The sequence below is a fragment of the Pagrus pagrus genome (assembly GCF_965226575.1).
Source record: "Pagrus pagrus genome assembly, chromosome: 20".
In the NCBI taxonomy this organism is placed as follows: Eukaryota; Metazoa; Chordata; class Actinopteri; order Spariformes; family Sparidae; genus Pagrus; species Pagrus pagrus.
The window spans coordinates 3,958,423-3,978,294 of NC_140207.1; the positions used below are offsets into that span (position 1 = coordinate 3,958,423).

Below are 19,872 nucleotides of genomic sequence, written 5' to 3' on the forward strand. Positions count from 1 at the left end.
TTCAAACTGTGTTGCATTAAGACAAAGAAATCACCTTGAAGCTTAATTCTTCCTTTGAAAGAAGCGAACACAGTCTGCCATTGACGTGACAAATGATTTAAAAGTGTTTGCAACAGAAATGAACTTGAACTTGAACTTGTTAAGTAATTTTCTAAAGATGAGTTCCTGCATCTCGACTGAGAAAAGATCAAGTCACTGCACTCAAATCAAGGTAAATGAAACTTGATTTCAGAGAATACTTGAAACAAATTGATCTGCATTGAAATCAGGTTGAAATATTCTTCTTTAAGACTTGAAGGACTGAGGACAAAAATGAGCATAAGATTTCTTTGCAATGAATCAACTGTAGAACAAACTAATGCATTCACTTTAACTGTTATATCATTAATATAAGGCTATGTATTTTAAAATCTTCCACTCAATTAGCCGCCTCGGCTCAGTGATATCATAATATTTCCGATGGTTGGCATTTTTTCCACTGTAGAAGATATTTAGTCCCATTCCTACATGCTTCATCTTCTCGTCTGAAGTGGGCTGAGAAGTGAAGTGGTACTCATCAGACATCTGTGCGTGAGAACTTACAAGCGAGCCGTCTTTGTTTGTGAAATTAATCAGCTTCAAGTGCAGCAAATGTTAGTGCAGACTCGATCTGGCCGCCATTTGTGCTTCACTCGAGTTAGGCCAAAAAGATGGCACTGGGAAGTGGGCTGCTTAGGGCAATTAGCCAGTTAGCCTTTAAGGCCTTGTGTCCTGGCCTGTCGAGAACTGGCTGCCTTCTCTGTAGCCAGATGGTAGCCTCAGACTGTGCACAAAAATAGCCTATCAAATGTCTGTTGATGTGTAAACTTGAGATATGTGGTCAGAGCTGCAGAGACTTAAAGGTGAAATGTCAGTTAACATATATTTCTCTCTTGTGGACATCTGACATCTTTTAATTTTGTGTCCCAAATTTCATTTTCAGCACGTTATCTTTTAATGACAGATAATCCTCAACAGTTTGTGTTTACTTTGCTGCAGGGCTGTAGCTACTGCCGAGGACACCACGGTCCTGTCCTCTGTGTTGTTTGTGGGAATTTGGTGTATTCTGGTATTTATTTTAGTCTTTTTATTAAGTAGTTTTTGTCCTTTGAGCCCTGTTTTTATTTAAATGTAAAAACTGCTCGGTTAATAGGACTATTTGAACATGTTTACAGTAAAAATCTACAATTTTCAAGGAGGTTGAAATGTTAAATGTTCACAGGAATAATTTTGCTTCATGAAATGTTTTGTTTTACAGCTTAGTTTAATAATTAATGGTTGTTTAGACTTTTTGGGTAAATGGTAATAAAAGGTCAATACATGACAAATATACATGACATTTAATTAATAGTTATTTTGCTGTTATCAAACAATGAAATGCTTTAGAAGCCATATAATAACAATAAATGGCTTCTAAAGTATTTAATTGCAACTATTTAGTCATGATGGTTATTATAAAGTGTTATCCAAAAAAATCGATGTCATTAAGTTATTTGTTTCTAAATTAAGCTGTAAAAAAAATGTTCTTATAAAAAACAAGCAAAATTAAATGAAACTAAATTAAAGAAAAGGCTACAGCACACCATTTAGACCATAACAATGGCTAATACAATTTTTATAGAAAATAAAATTAAATGACACTGAAATGAGTGATAGAATTTACCACTGGTAGGCACACAGTAGAGCGCACACCTCCGCCGAGGTCCCGTCAATTCAGTGAAGCCTAATCGAATTTCAAACTCGATGGCCCTGTGTCCCTCTAAACTTTAAAACACCCACAACTGCAATCAATGAAAACGTTTGAAAAATCTTTGAAAAGGTTTTGTGAAAATCTGTGTAGTCATCCTGCTGACAAACCAAACAATCACCAAACAAACAAACAAACAAACAAACAAGCGACGAAACATTTTGGATTCTTCTTATACGGTCAAAAAAGGGGGACTTTGGCCTCATGACCTTCAGTATATGTAAAATCCTTGCTGCTCTGCTGTCATATCTACTCACCCCTCATTTTATTAAAACTTGTCCAACAAACTACTTGATTACAGAAAGAGCCTGAATGTTTGATGATAGAGAATCAATTAATCTCACCCTGGCAAAGCCAGCGGGTGTTGAAACAGTAGTAGGCAGGTGATAGCACGGGAAACAACCGAGGCGCCGCGGTAAAGTCGGCGTATCTCGCTTAGACATCACTTCTGCCCGCCACGTTGTCAGACAGATGTTTGCCAGGCCTCGTCGCTGCGTGACCTCATCACACCCTTTTCCACCGCTGCGGAAGAGACGAGCGTAATTGAAGTCGCCCCCCTTCCCGCGCACAAGCGGGAACTTATCGCCTAATCAACAAACACTGCCAATGTGTGCTCCAGGTCCCGCTGGAGACCGCGGGGGTTTGGCATGGCGCGGGTACAGCCAGGCCTGTGCCATATTGCAAACTCCTTGCCTCTTTGCCAAGGTGAGCAGCTGGTAATGGGGGAGCATGAACAGGGACCAAAACTCACCCCAACCCCCCCCACAAACAAACACACAAATCCCCGCACCTTTCCACTCGGCTGCCATAAGACGCTCGAGTCCTTCCCCCAGGTCGCCTCAACCGCTGAGTCACACAGGGCTGGGGAGCATATTATGTCTGTGTTCATTCGCCTTTTTTCTCTCCTCTGATTTTCAGCCCATTACTGGAGGCCAGTGTTTTGCAGGAGTGTGTGTGTGTGTGTGTTTGTTCACATACAGAGAACATTGCTTACTTGCGAGGGACTATGTTGAGGAGTCTACCCACCAGGCCCAGAACCACTGGGGCCTATCAGAGGCTGTAAATACTTTATGAGATATGATAGTACAGCACAAACACTCCTAAACCACAGGCCATTAACCATTTTCAGTGGATATGTGCCCTTTGGTAAAGTAAGAAATAATGAAATAAACAAACATTCTCTTCCCCCAGTGACAGCCCGGGCCCTCCGAGGCCTGTATGCAGCTCGCCTGCTAATGAGAGGCAGTGTACAATTCCCCTCCTGCAGGAAGGGAGAAAAAAAAATCATTGGCCAATACAGCAAGATTAGCAAGATTAGCAGCCAACCAGCTCCCCAACAAGACACTGCCAGAGTCTGCTCATCTCGATCGCTTCTGTTAATTCCTTCCTCTTCCAACTGCTTTTGTTACGCTTGTTCAGGAAAGATTAAAGTTTCATTTGTTCGCACTTCACAACTCGATAAAGCTGTCGTAAAAAAAATAAATAAAGAAGAGAGAGAGAGAGAGAGAGAGGAAAAAAACAACAGCAACCGGGGGGAGATTGAGTTTACCAAATAACTGGAGACGGGATGTTGTAATTCAAGTGCAGTTTCATCATTCTATCTTTTACTGTGTGTCAAGAGCTGCTCCCTTGTTTATAATAACCTGCCATTGTGTTATTTCCAATTCACTTTTTTCACAGCAAACAAAAGTGGTTTTGTTCCATGCTGTGTTCTCCGGTTTGCCGTGATGTCACTTGCAATGACAAAAGCTTTCCCTTTTGTGTCTCTGGTATTCCTATTTCCCCCCCCCCCCCCTTCATAACCACTATGGCCTCCACCTGAGGATCCGGATGCAGATGGTTGTACTCAACGTTCAACTCCAGAGCTATTCATTCCTTTTAGGGGGGCTCATTCATCCCTTGTACTTTATCTGGCAATTAACAAACAGTAATTGCAATCAGATAAGATCTACATGCCGCAATCCTATGTGACTAACTGGCTAGCGAGCTGACAATGAGGGAAAAAAGTGCCCAGCTGCATGTGCTCGGGGGTGGGAGAAAACAAGCGCTCAGAGTCATGATTAAGTGTGGCGCTCAAAGGTTGATCCCTTAATGGCGTCTTCAGGAGACGGGCTCTTAGGCCGCAGCCTTTGGCTCTTTAAGTGTATACCACACTCAGATAATCCATTCTTCTTTTGCTATTAGTCCCTTTACAAGCTGAAAGGACGAGTGGCACATCAATCAGCACTCTCTGAATACAAAGTGGTTTGATCATGCTCAGTGCTCACTTTTGATCTTCATTCACTCTGTGTGTGTGTGGTTTTTTTTGTCCTTTTCAACTTTTTCCTCGTATTTGCTCGCCTCATACCATGGCGAGTGTTGTAATCCTTTTAGACCGGGGCTGAAAGTCAACCCTCACTCGGGGAGGACGTATGTTGCTGAATCTCATTTGGTTGGATGACTCTATCCTCCGCGGACACACGATAGGAATGCAAAGCACTAGCTCCATTCAACTCCTCGCACAAAACAGCCTTTCTTCCTCCTCAGCCGTCCTGACCTTGCGACGATGCTTCACAATCTCCTCAATTACAGTAGGTTGGAAGAGGAGAGTGATATCTTGACTTCCGCTCCGCTGCATGTAAAGCAAGCATTATTCGGCCCGTCTTTTCTCGTACGTCGCCCAATGTTATCTAGGTCGACACTGTGTTTTGATTTTGTTGAACAAATAATACCTTGAGGAAGTCATATTATACCGTAGGGCAAGACGGCCCGCTTTAGGACTCCTTGATGTGACGGGAATGGACATCGTGCAGGCGACCATGGAGCTGACAGTAAGCACAAAACATATCGGACAGCCGACAGCAAACAAACCCTGAGGACGGACGGACTGGAAGGCCGATACATGAGCATTAGCCGATCGGAGTATCACGTCACGTCTACTGCCCCGTGATGGGGATGATGCTCGTATTCCCAGAGACAGAACGATGCACTCACACACAGGATGTTATTTATTTCAAAGCTTCTAATTAAGAGCGGATCTCTTCCTTTGAGTGTAGAGAGACTGCAGAGGATAATTACGTTATCTAGAAAAACCATTATGCAACTGAGAAAAACATTGCAGGTAGTTGAGGTTTCTCTGCCTCTTTAGTGCTATTATAATGACTAAACTTTCCAAAAATGTCGTGTCACAATTTTTTTTTTTTTTAAACATGCAAATAAGGCTGGTGAGGTTTGCATTCGTTTGGACTGATGGATGGGGAGGATTAAAAAAAGAGATGTGGCAGAATTCCCTCTTTATAAATATGTATTGACCAGACAGGACATAATGAGGCTTTTTTTAAACGGACAAAAATAGCAACTTTTTTTAAATGTCGGCGTGTAAAAAGTTCAAGTTCAAAAATATATAGTCCCAGAGGAGTAAACAAACAATAGAGATTGAGGAAAAAGGCACAGAGAGACTCCAGGAGCGTATGAGGAGCTGATACGAGGAGGCCGAGGGCAGTTTTCTTCAGTTTAAAGTTATAATTTGTAAGATGGAAGTTGTTTTCTTTCTTCCCTGTCACTGCAGTGGTCACTGCTGTGGTGTCTTCACTCCTCAGACATCACTTATCTACTTAACAGCGTCGCCAGCATCCCAGGGATTTCTTTCTCTTTTTAAACGGTGGTGGGTGGTTGTAGCTGCTCGCACCAGCTACAGAGCACTTCCTTTAATTCGCTCTGAACAAACTGCCGTCAGAGCGAGAGAGGTTAAAATCTGAGAACGCCCTCTCGAGACGGCTGAGATGAAAGTGACAATTCACCGTTTGGTTTATAGAATATAAATAGAAAACATCTCCGCTCATGTTAATGTTAGTTACAGGAGACGCACGTTAAAACACAAATCATCTCCCGCTGACAACATGGGAGTCATCGTTCTACACTAATTGCTCCAAGCAGAGGATTCATATCAGCGTTTATGGCACTAAAAAGTCAGACTTGATGACAGACAAATAACAGCTATCACTGATTTATTAGACTCGTTTGCACGTGATCTGTGATCTGTGTGATTTGTGAATACTAGTCTCATTATGATACCAAGTTTTAACACCAATACTTTTTCAATTTCAAGTGTTTTCTTTAAACAAGTTCTCAACTGTTGAAGGTCTCGTAGCTTCGGTAGCGAATACTCAACACTTCGGTCGTGTATCCGTTCTTGACTGCAATTAAATTACGACGTAGCACCGTGACACGCGTCTTTCTGCTTCATTCAATGCAATATATTTGAAGGATTTTGCTATTCTACCAATGTGTTGTTCGTATTTTTATTTGTTACTGAATACAAAAGGCATTTTCTAAAAGGTTTGGTTTGTGCTCTGCATGTTTATCATCCCGTGGGGTTTGGTTAAACAAGGTCTTAAACATCCCTGATTCAATTTGATTTTTGATTGTAAAAAAAATAATAATAACATTCTGCAAAAATAAAAAGATTCCAGCGCTCAGTTATAAATAAATAAATATAAATAAACAACAAAAAAGATAGAAATTCAGTTTGTTACAAATTTTGGTTTCTCAAATCCGTCCTGAGTCAACCATCTTCCCGAGCAAATCAATAGAGGATCTCTGGCAATGTTATCATTTTAGTACAGTTCACTTCTGTCATCACGAGTAAGCCCTCTTCTCAAAGATAAAAAATAAAAGATCTTTGAAACATAAATTGCCTCCAGTGATGCCACTCGAGTGCTAAGTTGCATTGTGGGTAATGTAGGCAGAAGGTTTGAAAAGCAGTCAACTGGTCTATCATTGCACTGTGCAACTTCTTAGAACCTGTTACCTACATTACACACAACTTACCAGATTACCTTTACCTATGTGTGATATGTGTGTATCACAGTATGTTTTTGAATGTGTGGTCCAGTGTGTGTCTGATGAAGGAAAAACAGAAAGTGTGTTCTGATTCTACCTTTCCGACGTACTGCATGTCCGTCCCGGTGTACTCCTCCAACAAAAAGAACTGGTTCCACATCCACCCTCGCTTGGAGCGCCTGAGAGGAACTCCATTGGCGTCCTGTCCCGTCAGCCCCGTGGACCCCCTCCGCCCCCCTGTAGTCCTTCGCAGGGCCCTGAGCCCGGACCCTGGAGAGCTGAGGTGGGCCATGGCCCACAGCACCATCAGCACGTAAGCTTTCCTTCTATCCATGGCCACACCACCTCAGCCTTCTGTCTTCTTCTCCCCCCCTCAGTGGTCTGTGTCCAGTGGGTTCTGGTCAGAGTATCGGATCAGTCCTCATGCTGTAATCTACTGAAGCAGGAACGGCTCCTCACACTCACACAGGGCGTTGAACAGCACCTGGAACATTTACACAGAAAAACAGAGCGTCAATACTGGGAGGGGAGGCAGCAATTTGTTACTGCACAAGCTCTCGTTTTGTTTCATAAGCCGCAGTCAAGACTGACTCAGTCGAGTTCTCGGCTTTTTGAAGATGCAGTACTTTTAAAAATCGAGTCTGCAACGAGTGAAGGCGGGGAGCGAAAAGACCCGAGAAATAAACAAGACTCCTCGAGGTGTCTTTCCAAATATGAGCCAAGTGTTTTTTTTGTTTTTTTTTTACAAAATCAATACAGATAAAGATCTATGGAGTGAAATTACAGGAAAAAAAGTCTGAAATCATATCAGAAAATTGAATGAAAAAACAAAATGAGTAAACCAAGAACAACACTGTAAACAAGAAATGAAAATTAGAAATAACAAGAGACTGTTTTGTAATAAAATCAATTGGCCTACTTTTATAACACAAAGTTATTTTCACTGTTCTTCTTCACGCTTTTCTTTTCCTGCACCATCGTCTCAGTTCAGACGGTTTCTCCACCGCAGGCAGTTTTCTGCCTTTTAAAAAGTTTCCACCTGCTTGGGATGGGAGATCTGAGGCGACCCTTGACATTTAGCAATCATTCGATAAAGCCTGCGCCTGAGTGAAAGTGTTGCCAAAATCCAAAAACAAATACACCAATGATTTAATAAAAACATCCTCGCTCGCAGCACTCTGATTTCTCATTTTCATTTGCATGGCTTTCGCCTTCGAGAGACTCCGTCTCATTTACAACTTTGTTTCTTTCAGACGTGTTTCACATCTCAGATGTTTCGACTTCCCACATTGAGCTTAAATGATTAATCAACTAATCAATTAATCCGTTATCTGCTGCTGAATATATATTCAAGTTTCTTCTGTTTTGGGAGTTCATCAGACAAAACAATATATTTGCAGTCAGGATTGATTATCAGGGCAATATTCAGCATTTTTCCAATTATTGGTGTCTTTTAAGTTAAAAATGCTTCGGCTCTGTTGTCTCACTCAATGTCCTGCAGACACAGTGTTATAAAAAGTATCCAAGAGTCATACTTGAGTAAAAGTAAAGATATCGTGTAAAAATATTATTTAAAAGTTAATAGTAGTTGAGTAAAAGTCTTAAAGTATCTTATATTAAATTTACTTAAGTATCAAAGGTAATTTTCTGGCAATAAATGTTGCTGTTTGCTTCAGTATGAAAAGTAAAAAAGTAAATTATACATATATTTGTAAGTATATACAGTATGCTAGGCGTACAGTATATACAGTATATACCCGCTTGGCCAAATATTCAATCGATATTTAGCATTTTTCTGAAAGTAAATAGTATCAAAATGAACTGATTTGTCTCTTGGAATCTCCAAAGTAACTAGTAACTAAAGTTAACAAGTAAAGTAGAGAGTAAAAAGTACAATATTTCCAAAAATGTAGTGGAGTGAAAGTATGAAGTAGCAGAAAAATGGAAATATTCAAGCCGTATACTCTCATCCTGGGGCTCTGTATGACGCCCATCATGGCAGATGACGTTGAGCACAAGATAAACCCAACCTGATAAAAGCTTCTGGAGAGCGGTCTTCAAATCTGTAACCTGCATGTTGATTGACTTCCCTGCTGCTGCTGTCACGTTCAACACGAGCCCCTGATATACATTCATGTGCACACACACACACACACATGCTGTATGTAGACTGTCAGTCATCTGATTGATGGGCAGCGGCTGAGTGCTGCCTAACCTGATAAATATCAGATTAGAAATATTACACATCAATGTATGGGCTTACATCTTGTACAGCAAGTGTGGAGCTACTTTATCTGCATTAAGCCCCCTGAATCAACATCTAATAGAGTGCGAGGCTCTGTGTGGAGCGGCCCGTTCTATCTTTTTAAACAATCTGCTTCGGCACACTTTGTTATCAGACCCAGCAGAATGCCAATGGAGACCCTGGGCAATGTCAACCCCAGTTTATTACCTTAAGATCAGTGTAAAGATACCGAACAAAATGACTGTTTGCAAAGAGCACAGAGAAGAGGCCTTGATGTGGGCAGTGGCGTATCTCCGCTCGCCGTCTCTCAATCATTTTCTCCCACCCATCGTCCCCCTTTTGCACTCTGTCCGTCCGCTATCCTCCCGTAGGCCGGTTGCAGAATGCGCTGGCAAAATGTGAGAAGGAAACAGGAACAAGAGGAAGCGGCGCAGGACGGGGGAGGAGGAGGAGGAGGAGGAGGGAGGAAGAGAAAGAAGGCCATGTATTCTGCTTTTGTTCTCATTATTCCTCCCCGGCTGGGCGATATCCAGGCCGCCAGTGTTCGTCGGCTGGGGTTTGGTAGGAGGGTTATCAGCGGGTCCGCTGGGGAGCGTCTGTAACGCTCCTCCGTATCGCACGTTCTCAGAAGGAAGGCAGAGGGAGCGGTGGGGCGCGAGGAGGGTGCAGTCTAGTCCCAATGTATGGCAGGGTCTGGTCGGCTTCCCCCCCCCCACTCGCCACAGTATGGTTAGGGAATGAGGAAGCGATGTCTCTGGACGTGAATTAAGTACCCTGACCTGCATGCAGGAGTGGAGCCAGACAGACTGAAGGGGAGTGAAGGAAATGGAGCGAGAGGAGAGGAGTACGGAAAGGTGCCGGGCGAAGAGCCGGGGGAGAGCGTGGAGGCAGCGCCGCTGTCACAATACCACAAATTTGTCCAAGTTTCGCATCTGAATGATCTGATACCACAGAAATAAAGAGTAAAAAAAACATCAAGCAATGTCAGAGAACAACCGCTGAGCTTTACACAAACAGATGTCTCGCCACGTTGACGGGGACAGCTTTATAGCAACTTGGCGCAGGGGTTTTGATGTCGGCTGGGTGTCTTTGTCGGCTCGATAAACAAAATACAGTAGCTGCATTTTTCACTTCTGTAGCAGTCTGTCAAGCTGTTTGCAGCAAAGAAAGATCTGGTTCAAAACGTATAATGGAGAGTTTGATACAGTTGTGCATTTTCAGCGTATTTTGCTCTTTGTTCAACCGTCTCATGGAGACAAGTTGACGATCGTGTTCGCTTTCACTCCCACTAGCCCGTACCAAAGAGCGCCGAGGGCACAGATACCAAAATCATGTGCAAAGACCCCTCAACGACTGTGAACTCTTCTCATTAACAATGCTGTGGTGTTTACCAGTTTGTGTATCTCATAGTCTTCACATACCTGGTGAGTCTAACTGCAGCAAACTGTTAGCTAACTAGCAAGAAAATAAACTTTATCTCTTTTATGAAGCAGTTTTCAAAACAGCTCCCGAAACGCTTTGAACAAGAAAGAAAAGAGAGCGAGACAGAGTCACGGATGAAGTTATAAAAGACACAAAGAAAACAAAGATGACAGTTATCTAGTAGCATGCTAGCTTATTCACTAGCAAGTTAGCCCCCTGGCTTGTATGTATACATTATTCTGAGGGCTACAACGAATGATTTTTGGCTTGTTTCGTCTGACAAACGTCAGAATCCAAAGATGTTCTGTTGACTATAACAAAAAAGAGCCTTACTTTACAGTTTCTTCTCATACCTGGTGAAAAACAGAGTCTAACTGCAGAAATCTGTTAGCTAACTAGCAAGAAAATAAACTTTATCTCTTTTGTGAAGCAGTTTTCAAAACAGCTCCTGAAACGCGTTGAACAAAGGAAGAAAAGAGAGAGGATAAAAGAAACAGGCAAAACACTATAAAATTATAAAAGAAATAAAAAAATAGCTTGTTGACCTGGTAGCTAGCACGCTGACTTGATTTTTATATTTTAAAAGAAGCAACTAAGATAGAAGATATTCACTTTATAATCATAAAACAGCTCCTCACAGTTTACAGTTATCTAGTAGCATGATAGCTTGTTCACTAGCTAGTTAGCACACACTTGTATTTTGTGTTGGCCTTCATTATTTTGTGGGCTGCAAATAATTATTTTTTGACCTGTTTTATCCAACCAAAAGGGAAAAAAAACAAGAATACACTAAGGTTTGTCCTGTAGCATGTTAGCTTGTTCACACTGGCTTGTTTTCTGTGTATATCAGCCTACTTTGGGGGCTTTATTGGCTTGTTTTTCTCCAACCAACAGTCCAGAACCCAACTATATTCATTATATAATTACAAGGCAGAGAAAACCAGTTAACTGTTGCTGTAGAGAAGCTGTAAATAGAAAATGTCTATCATTTTCTGCTTGATATGTGGCCTAAAACAATTAGCCTAATTGATTATCAAAACAACTGCAAATCAGTTTGCTGTCATCAAGTAGATATAAATACATCAACTAATTGGTTTTCAGCGTGACATTATGAACCACTGTACAAGTTCTGAGTTGAGTGTGTGGTGGGAGGAAGCCAAAGGGAGACTTGCATCGGATCAGGAGGACAAACACTCTCATTTCTTCTTCTTTTTTTTGTTTTCTTTACGTCAATATTGTCCTGATCAATGCAAGGGCATTTGTGATTATATTAATTTACTTTAGGCCTACTCACCCAACCCCTATATGATGAAAATATTGATCACAAAAAGGCCAATAACCTTTTAAAAAAGTACCGACCTCTTTAATTTACACGACTGACAACTGTTCAGCTTTTGCTGCTCCGAACCAGACGACATTAAACCGTCCTTACTAACTTCTGATGAAAAAATCCAGTCCCATGTTTGTGCCGTCTGGATGCGACACTCACTAAAAGTTTTTTGATCTCAGATTTAGTCACCGTGACAAGACTAGGGGGCAAACGGGGAGAGAGAGGGAGTGAAGGAGAGGTAGAAACGTCCTGTCAGAGCAGCGTCAGCAGTCAGGCCGGGAGACTGGCCCATCCATTACGCTACCTGTCTTGCAAAGGCAGCCAAGGCATGCCCTGCTTTCCCCTTATGAGGCAAATTGCGAGCGGTTGAAGCTGGGGGGTTAGGTCCCCTCTTTCTCTTTTCCCTCATGCGTTGCAGTTTATAGCACTCCCCCACCCTCTACCTGGCATCCACCCTCCTTCTCCCACCTCCCCCCTGCCTCTGCCTACTTTGCTTGCATAGGCCGGAGCTGATATGCATTATCGCTGGGCTTTTCGCTGAAAGCCAGTCACTTTGCATGTGTCCTCTGCCTGGCTCAGCATGAGCAGAGGAGGGGGGAAAAAAAGACTCCCGGGTCAACAGTGCGTGTGCTGATGGAGGCAGGTGAAAGTGAGATGGACTGTCAGCCTTCTTAATAACGCCCATGGAGAAATGGTCTCTCAGACCACCACTCTCTACTTTTTCTCTCGTGGCAGAAGCTCTGCTTCCTCATCCAAATTTGCAAGATGACTGGATGGTTTTGCCCTGTTTCCTCTCCCTCTCTATCTAACATTTTCCCTTTTTTATTTCCCTTCCCCAGCTCCCAGCGCACTCGACTTTATGAATTTACTTAATTGATGCTGGTGAGGAGCATGTGGGACTTTGAGCTATTGATTTGCTGTAGGCTTCGGCGTAGTTGGAAATACCAGTCGGTCTCTGGGGTGGACTCATGAAGCTTTCTACCTCCAGTCCCCCAGCACTGGGAAGTCGGCCTTTTCAATAGATTTCTTCATAATGTCACTGTGGAAAGCTAATGCTTTCACTGTATGGAGGGCTCCGACGTCCCCAAGGAGCACTCGCCCCTTGACCACATTTGTCATACCCTGGAAGCCATATTGTACAGCTCCCTGCCCTGATAATTCTCTTGACAAGGGACCACGACCAGGAGTAAGTCAGCTAAAGCTTTATTTTGCTACGTCAAAAAATGTCACAGCGGGTTAAGAATGCGATGGTGCCACATGTAGCCCAGTGGCGAGGACAAAATGCCTGCCGCTTTACATTTGTACTGCATCAGAGTGAAGCATGAAGAAAGATGGAGGGGAGACTTGAGGGCGATTTTTCTGATTTTCTAACAACTTGGATCTTATTCTTGGTACTGGCCTTTTGCTTCTATTGGCACCCAGTTAATTACTCAGATTACTAATGATGATAATGTGGCAACATCACTGAGAGGAAGTCTGATAGGTCAAGAAGCAAGAAGCAGCCAGTCAGTTTAACTGCACTGAATTGGAAGAGAAAAATGGGCCAACACAGTTTATAGTCTGCTTTAAGTTTGACCTACAGCTACTTGCTGTAGTCGTGGGCACACACCTTAACATTTCAGTGCACTCAGTCTGAATAGAGTTCATCTGAACCTTCTGCTTCTTTCTTATTTTGCGAGGTAGCTCGATTCAAGAGATCACGCAGTCATGTGCGCTCGCAAATGCATCTTGCCAGGCTTCTTGTGGCCAAAGGAAAGGAGGATCAGAAAAATCATGAGGTGGACTGTGAAAGCAACCCGTATTTACGTGTGTTGTTTCGTAGCGACCACTGGTGGCTGTAGTAAATATTACAGCTGCAAAGGAGGAAGTGAGGAGCCTGTGTGAGGAGGAGGTCGGGGATGGATGGTCGTTGTTGGTGTCCAGTGTGAAACCGGAAGTCGACGGCGACTTCTTTTAACTTACTAACGTGGTCAAGTTGCATCGCATTACATAGTGTAAGTTGCTTGAGTTAACCCAAACCCTGACCCCTAAACCACAATGTTTTCCTGAAAACTTGGCAGCAGAGCTGTGTTGTGGTGGGAACGGCTGATATTCGTTGTTTTGAACGACGCTGACGATCGACGTTTCCAGTCGTTTAGGTATGAGGATGTGCTGGGATGAACAAACAGCAGTTCAGCCATGAGGAAAACAACAATGGCCGCTCCTCAAGAGGTTAGCATAGCTGCTATAGCATCAGTTATATCAGAACTGGAGAGTTTATTTCATTGAAAGAAGAGCAAAGAACGGCCCCGAAGGGTTTTCTCGATGGAAAATGTGTTTTTGCTTTTGTCTCACCTGATTTCGATAAGGAAATCTAGCTGTGCTGGTGGTAGCGCTCTCCGACTATTGATCTGATTGGTCAATGGTTCATACAGTCACTGTCAATCAACTGTTTCTCCAAACAGTTTCTAGCAGCCGAGCAGCTTCGCTCCCTGTCAGACTCCAATTTACTGATGTGCCAACTTTTTCCAGATCTCAGAAAATAACTTGCATACAATGTTACCAAAGAAAAAAATCAATGAACTGAGAAACTACAAACACACGTCATTACAAACCTGAATTTTCCTTTTTAAAGAAACACAAACTGTGTGACGGCGACAGGCAAACAATGAGTCGTGTTCTCGTTCGCAGCCGTCCTCCTTGAACACCAGTCGTTGTAGGTGATTTTTTGAAAAAAAGGAAGCCACAGGTCTCGTCTTTCCCTGTTCGCTTTCTCCCGGAGCACCGTCGTCATAATGAAGGTGTGTAATAGAACATGACACCGTAATTATATTCTCCCAGTTAAGAGGCAGTGTTTACAACAAGCACAAGGCTGCCTTTATTTTCTCCCCTCCTTTTTTTTTTTTAACGCGGCACTCACTCTCGCTTTGTCTCGCTCTCTCGCCTGCCCCGTCTTTCGCTTCGTATCATGTGCCATTTAATTGCATTAAAAAAAAAAATGCTTGATGAAAAAATGAAAAAAGTAAATTGCTTTAAATTGCCTGTCACAGATTGTGTGGAGTTCGCCGTAGAAGCAATACGACTGGTTGTGCATTGTGTTGGGCGGCGGGGTAAGCAAGATTAATGTGTCTGCTGCCAATTTTCGAATTCTACGCTCAAAGGATTGCCTGGGATAACATTTTGAATCAGAACAATTAGCTATTAAATGTATCTATTGGTTTTATCGAACACACGGCCATGAGGATAGAGACGGGGACACAGAGAGTCGCACAAATGCATTCGTCAATACATATTGGATCTGGCCCGGCTAATGGCCTCTCCACTGCACATGTGCTGATGCACACAATGGGCCTGGATGGCATTTTAGCCTAATCTAGACTCGGGAGTGACCTCTTAAGAGCGGGGCCTACGCCTCTTCTTCTTCTTCTTACCTTCTTCTACCTCTCCCCACCTTCTCTCACTGTTTTTTTCCCCACCCCTAACGAGGGATATGAGCGACACGGCAAAGCACCCTATCGCGCCCGTTGAGCCGGAGACTTCCACAGCAACCCAGAAAGAGCCCCGGGGGTGCAATTAAAAGTGAGAGAGGAGAATGTCAGCCAGGGCGACGAGCGAGGGAGGCGAGGGGGGGGGGGAGGGTGAGGGTGAGGGAGGGAGGGGCGATGGGAGGTAGAGGAGTGCAGGTTGGGCACCGGTGCCACAGGTAACACGGCGATGTTACAATCCACAGAGGAGGCCCTTAAAGGCTGCTAATGTGTGGAGGTGTCAGCTGCAGGTTGTTCCACCATCGCTGCTCTCTTTGGCCTCCTCCTCTTCCTCCTCTTCCTCCTCCTCCTCTTCCTCCTCCTCCTTGTCTAGGGGTGTCATTTTTGCAACCCATGTTTTGCTGCTCGCTGGAGAAATTTACAGTGTGAATTGGGAATCTGTGTGTTCGACCCAAATCCGGGGCCCCTCCATTTGTCTTATTGCCCATGTGGGTTAGTGGCTCACAACCGAGCTCCCACTGGCAAATAATCAAAAAAAATAAAAACTGGGTGGCTGGATGAACTTTTGCTCTCCGGTTGTACAAAAACAAACCTTGTGTCTCTTGTCCTTGCAGCAAAATGGACACAGAAGCGACCAAACAGAAAAAAAAAAAAATAAATCCCTCAGAACCCTGTCAATATATATTGATCTTTTGTTTAGCTGAGAAACAGCGTCTAGACACAGCGTCGCATTGTCTTGAAAATAACTTCACCCCACTCCAATCTGACATACAGACGCGCACGCCTCACAGATTAAGGCGAGGAAATTGATCACTAAAAGGAGATTTCAGACAGATGGGGGGATATTACCGCGAAGGAAAATACAAAATGTCTACGGATTGAGGAGGGCAAAAATCATCATCATAAAACGCTGCCGAATAAACAGCTAGAAAATCCCCAGTCAAATTGGAAATGCAAAGCTGAAAGGAAATTCTTGACTGAATGTCAGCGCTGTCGTGCAAAAAACACCAGAGTGCTCCAGTCGAAAATTAGGATTCAACCTACAACACTGGAACAGAACCAAGATTCTCTTAAGTCTCCTTTCTGCTTCTAAATAGCACATTAAGTTTCACTCCGAGACCTGCTACCAACACTTCCTCTTAACAAGGCACTGCAGGTGAATGGGGTAAACATTTTAACTAATAGGTATCACCATTAAACCCTCCCCCGGTGAGCACTTACATCAAGATAATACATGTTTTCTGATATTTATGTCTAAGCATGCAAATAAGGCTTTATCTAGTTAAAAATGCACAAATTACGCCCCGGTCATCGTCTTGTTTCCTCTTGTTGACACATCAGAGTCAAACTTTTTTAAACAGGGGATTGTGGATATCACTTGCATCACTCCATCAATAAGAAATACTGTCAAGGTGAATTTCCGCCATGTTTTTAGGAATAAAATGCTCCATAAATCAGGCTGTGAATGATATATGAACACACCCCTCTGTTAAAATCCTTCAGAGTGTAGGTGGGAGTAAAACTGGGAAGTTCGGTGCTTGTTACTGCTACTGAAGAGGAGATTTGTGGCTCAGAGTCTGAGAAAAAATGGCCTTTAAAGGTACCTATTGTGAATAGGGTAAAACTTTTAACTCATAGATATCACGATGAAACTTCCCAAGTTCTTGACTTAGATTGAGACAATTATTTTTTGCATTACAAGTTTTCTGCAATTTTATGTTTAAATATGCAAATGAGGCATTATGTAGTTAAAAATGCACTCATACAGAAATCAGAACATTGGCTCAAAATCCTCATTTCATGTATTTTTATCACTCCATGAATCTGAAAATACTGCCAACAGCTATAAATCAAGCCAGGTCCAAACTTCTTGTTTCATTTTGTTGAGATATCAAAGTCGAAGGTTTTTACAGAGGAAATTTGTAAGAATCTATTTTTTTTTATCAGCCCACGAATCAGAAAACACCGTCAACGGCAATGAAAAAATACATTTTCTCCATGTTTTAATGAATTATGAATGTGGTCTGTCAATGATATATGAACAAACTCCTCTGTAAAAACCTTCAGAATGTAGAAAGGAATCAAACTGTACGTCTGTGTAAGTTGTTTACTTACATTAAGGCAATTGTATTAGTTATTTTATGTTCACATGTACAAACAAGGCATGTTCTAGTTAAAAATTCACCACTTTGTTGACAATTCAAGGACAGATATCTTTAATTTTGTTGACATTTTAGAGTCAAACTTTATTTTTTTTTCTTGCTTCACGTCCAGAACAGAAATCTGAATTAAAACACGTATATAAAAAATGTCTTTTGGGGCGTTTTCTTTCCTCCAGTTTCAAGAAGAAGACACGTCATGGAAGCAAAATAGCCAAACATTGATTATTGCGTTAAAAAAACAGTGGTGTCTCGCCTCAGAGGAAGTTATTGGATCTGCAAACTACTCACACATCAGCGGGGAGAAACGGAGAAATAAAGGACACATAGGGCTTCGATATGAAAGCCTCAGATGTGTTTGATCAACGTCCTGATCATACATGACAGCCATGTGAGACTCTGCCTTTGACTGAATGACAGTAATCCAAACAAATTAGCTCATAGTATCCCTGTCAGAGGCAGGGGTGTGCCCACAGCATTCAGCCCAGCGAGCCGCTCCAGAGCTCACTGCAAACACATTACCTTGCCTGGCTGCCCAAATGCATACCAAATAACCCATATAAATCATACAATCTGGGCCAAGTCAATGAGAGCCCCCTATTTTCCCTGTTTTCTGGTTATTTCCACCGTGCCATCATTCAGCCGAGCCCGCATCACTCAGTCCGAAAGCTCTCACAACCATCGTCGGAGTGGCCCAGTTTAGAACCCACAGAGGGCTCCTGAAGTAACCCTTCCTCTAGTGCTACTTGATTTTATGTCTGCACAGTCTGGACTAAATTGTGGGTTGCCAGCTCTCCACACTCGGCTCTGTCTTTCAGCTCACTCCCTTTTTCTTTTCCTCTCCCCGTTGTCACTTTGACAAAAACAAAGATGGGCTTCCATGAACTTGCACCAGTGTTTATGGCTGTGTTTACCATCGAGCGATGCGATGGCAGCTGAGGACCCTCCCAGCGTATTATTTTAAAGAGTCTCTGCTCTCTGAAGTCACTCCAGATTCTCTTAGTGTATTAGGGCAGCAGCATTTTGTTCCAACTCCAGTGCCAAATAATGACTCTTTCAGCCCAGAAATATGGTTTTTGAACTGTGTCATCATAAACAACAGAGACTCGCACTTTTTTTTTTTTTCAAGCGAGCACTTTCTGATACCACTTCTCCGAATTAATTGACTAAATGGGAGCTTAAAGTCATTATCTCCCCTCGCCAGTTCTCCAATCCTGCGCTAGGGGCTAATAAATGGAGGTTTGATTTCGCTAAATGTCCTCTCGTGAAGATTAATAACGCCTGGTACCCTGGTGGCAAACAGATGTGGTCATCCTCGCTCGACGGCGGGAACAAATGGGCACGAGACGTCCTCGCACATAAAGAGCAAAAGGAATAATAGCTTAATGGCATTCATCCGGTGACATGTTAGCAGACGAGACATCCTCGGTTGTTTGCTTCCCTGTGTGTTCACCAGCGCACATGTTTTGTCACCAGCGGCCGTGTGGTCTAACACAGCTCTCCTCTGAGGGACTGACAATGGCAGAGGAGGGAGGTGGGGGGAGGGATGGGAGGATGGGAGGAGGCTCAGTGGAGGGGGGGGGTCTGCCGGCTTCCTGCTTTCCCCCCAGTGTGGCCTTTGTGGTGATACACTGGTGGTTATGGGAGCCTCCGTCTCCATGCAAATCAGCCTCCCAAGTGTGTGCAGTGAAGCGCACGAGTCTGTTTTTCTGTACGTTTAGCCCCTGCACAGTCTGGAGCAAAAGGCCAGCGCTGCATCAATGCAGGAATAACACTCACATTTAATCCGCTAATTAAAAGCTGTTATCTTTATATCAATAACGTTGTTTACCTCTTAATAATATTGCCCCGACCAGGATATTAGATTGCGCCGCAGCCGTTGCTTTTTAAATGAATAGTGGGTCTCTGGAAGCAGATGCATTGATTTGGGCTACATAAAAGGTCAAACTTGGCGCAGTGAATTGAAAATCAGTGAAGGAGTTGTGTTCCCACGTTTGTCTCGGCTTCCCCGTTGTGACAATTACACGAGAGAGAACAACGTGGAAGCACATTTCCATTCGGGCGCATATCGACTGCAGCAGCGGGTCAGCAGCCAGGCGGCTACAAACACAATTGTCACACAACACTAAATAATACATGGAGCTAAAACAAAGACATCACACGTCTAAAATATGGCCCTAATAAAAGGCTGCGGCGAGAAAATGTGTTTCCCCCTCGACTAAGAGTAATGACCTTTCCTGGAAGCCCCCCATAAAATAACACGGCGACAGTTAGGAGCACCTGTTTTTACATTATTAATAGTCGAGGCTTCAAACGCACTCAGAAAGCTACTGACGTGTGCTGATACTTTGGCTTTTGACTGTTCTTAAATTGGGCAAAATTCTCTCGAAACAGCACCCAACTAAAACCGCCGAGGCATTCGAGTGTTAAGAAAGCCATTTGTCACAGCGGGGACTTCTGCCAGGGTATCAGCGCAGCCCTGGGATACAGAAAAAAACAAAACAAATGAAAATAATATGAATTGTATGAATACCATTCAAGAATAAGCCACACAGCTTGTGATGGCATCGGAATTGAAATGCCTCGTATAAATACATATTTCGTTAGCACAACACTCCTGGAGAAATGAAATGAGGATTTTCTGCTGTGTTTTGAATACATCCCGC

At 43.1% G+C, this 19,872-nt stretch overlaps 1 protein-coding gene across 2 annotated transcripts in view; it reads right to left on the reverse strand.

The window, feature by feature from the left end:
• LOC311249111 (cadherin-6-like) overlaps positions 1-19,872 on the reverse strand; it is a 74,122-nt gene that overhangs the window by 42,593 nt on the left and 11,657 nt on the right. For both annotated transcript variants that reach the window (XM_084339862.1, XM_084339863.1), the window contains exon 2: positions 6,684-7,070. In XM_084339862.1, the coding sequence (XP_084195988.1) occupies positions 6,684-6,920 (237 nt within the window). In that variant the 5' untranslated portion in view covers positions 6,921-7,070. The remainder of the gene's footprint in view (positions 1-6,683; positions 7,071-19,872) is intronic.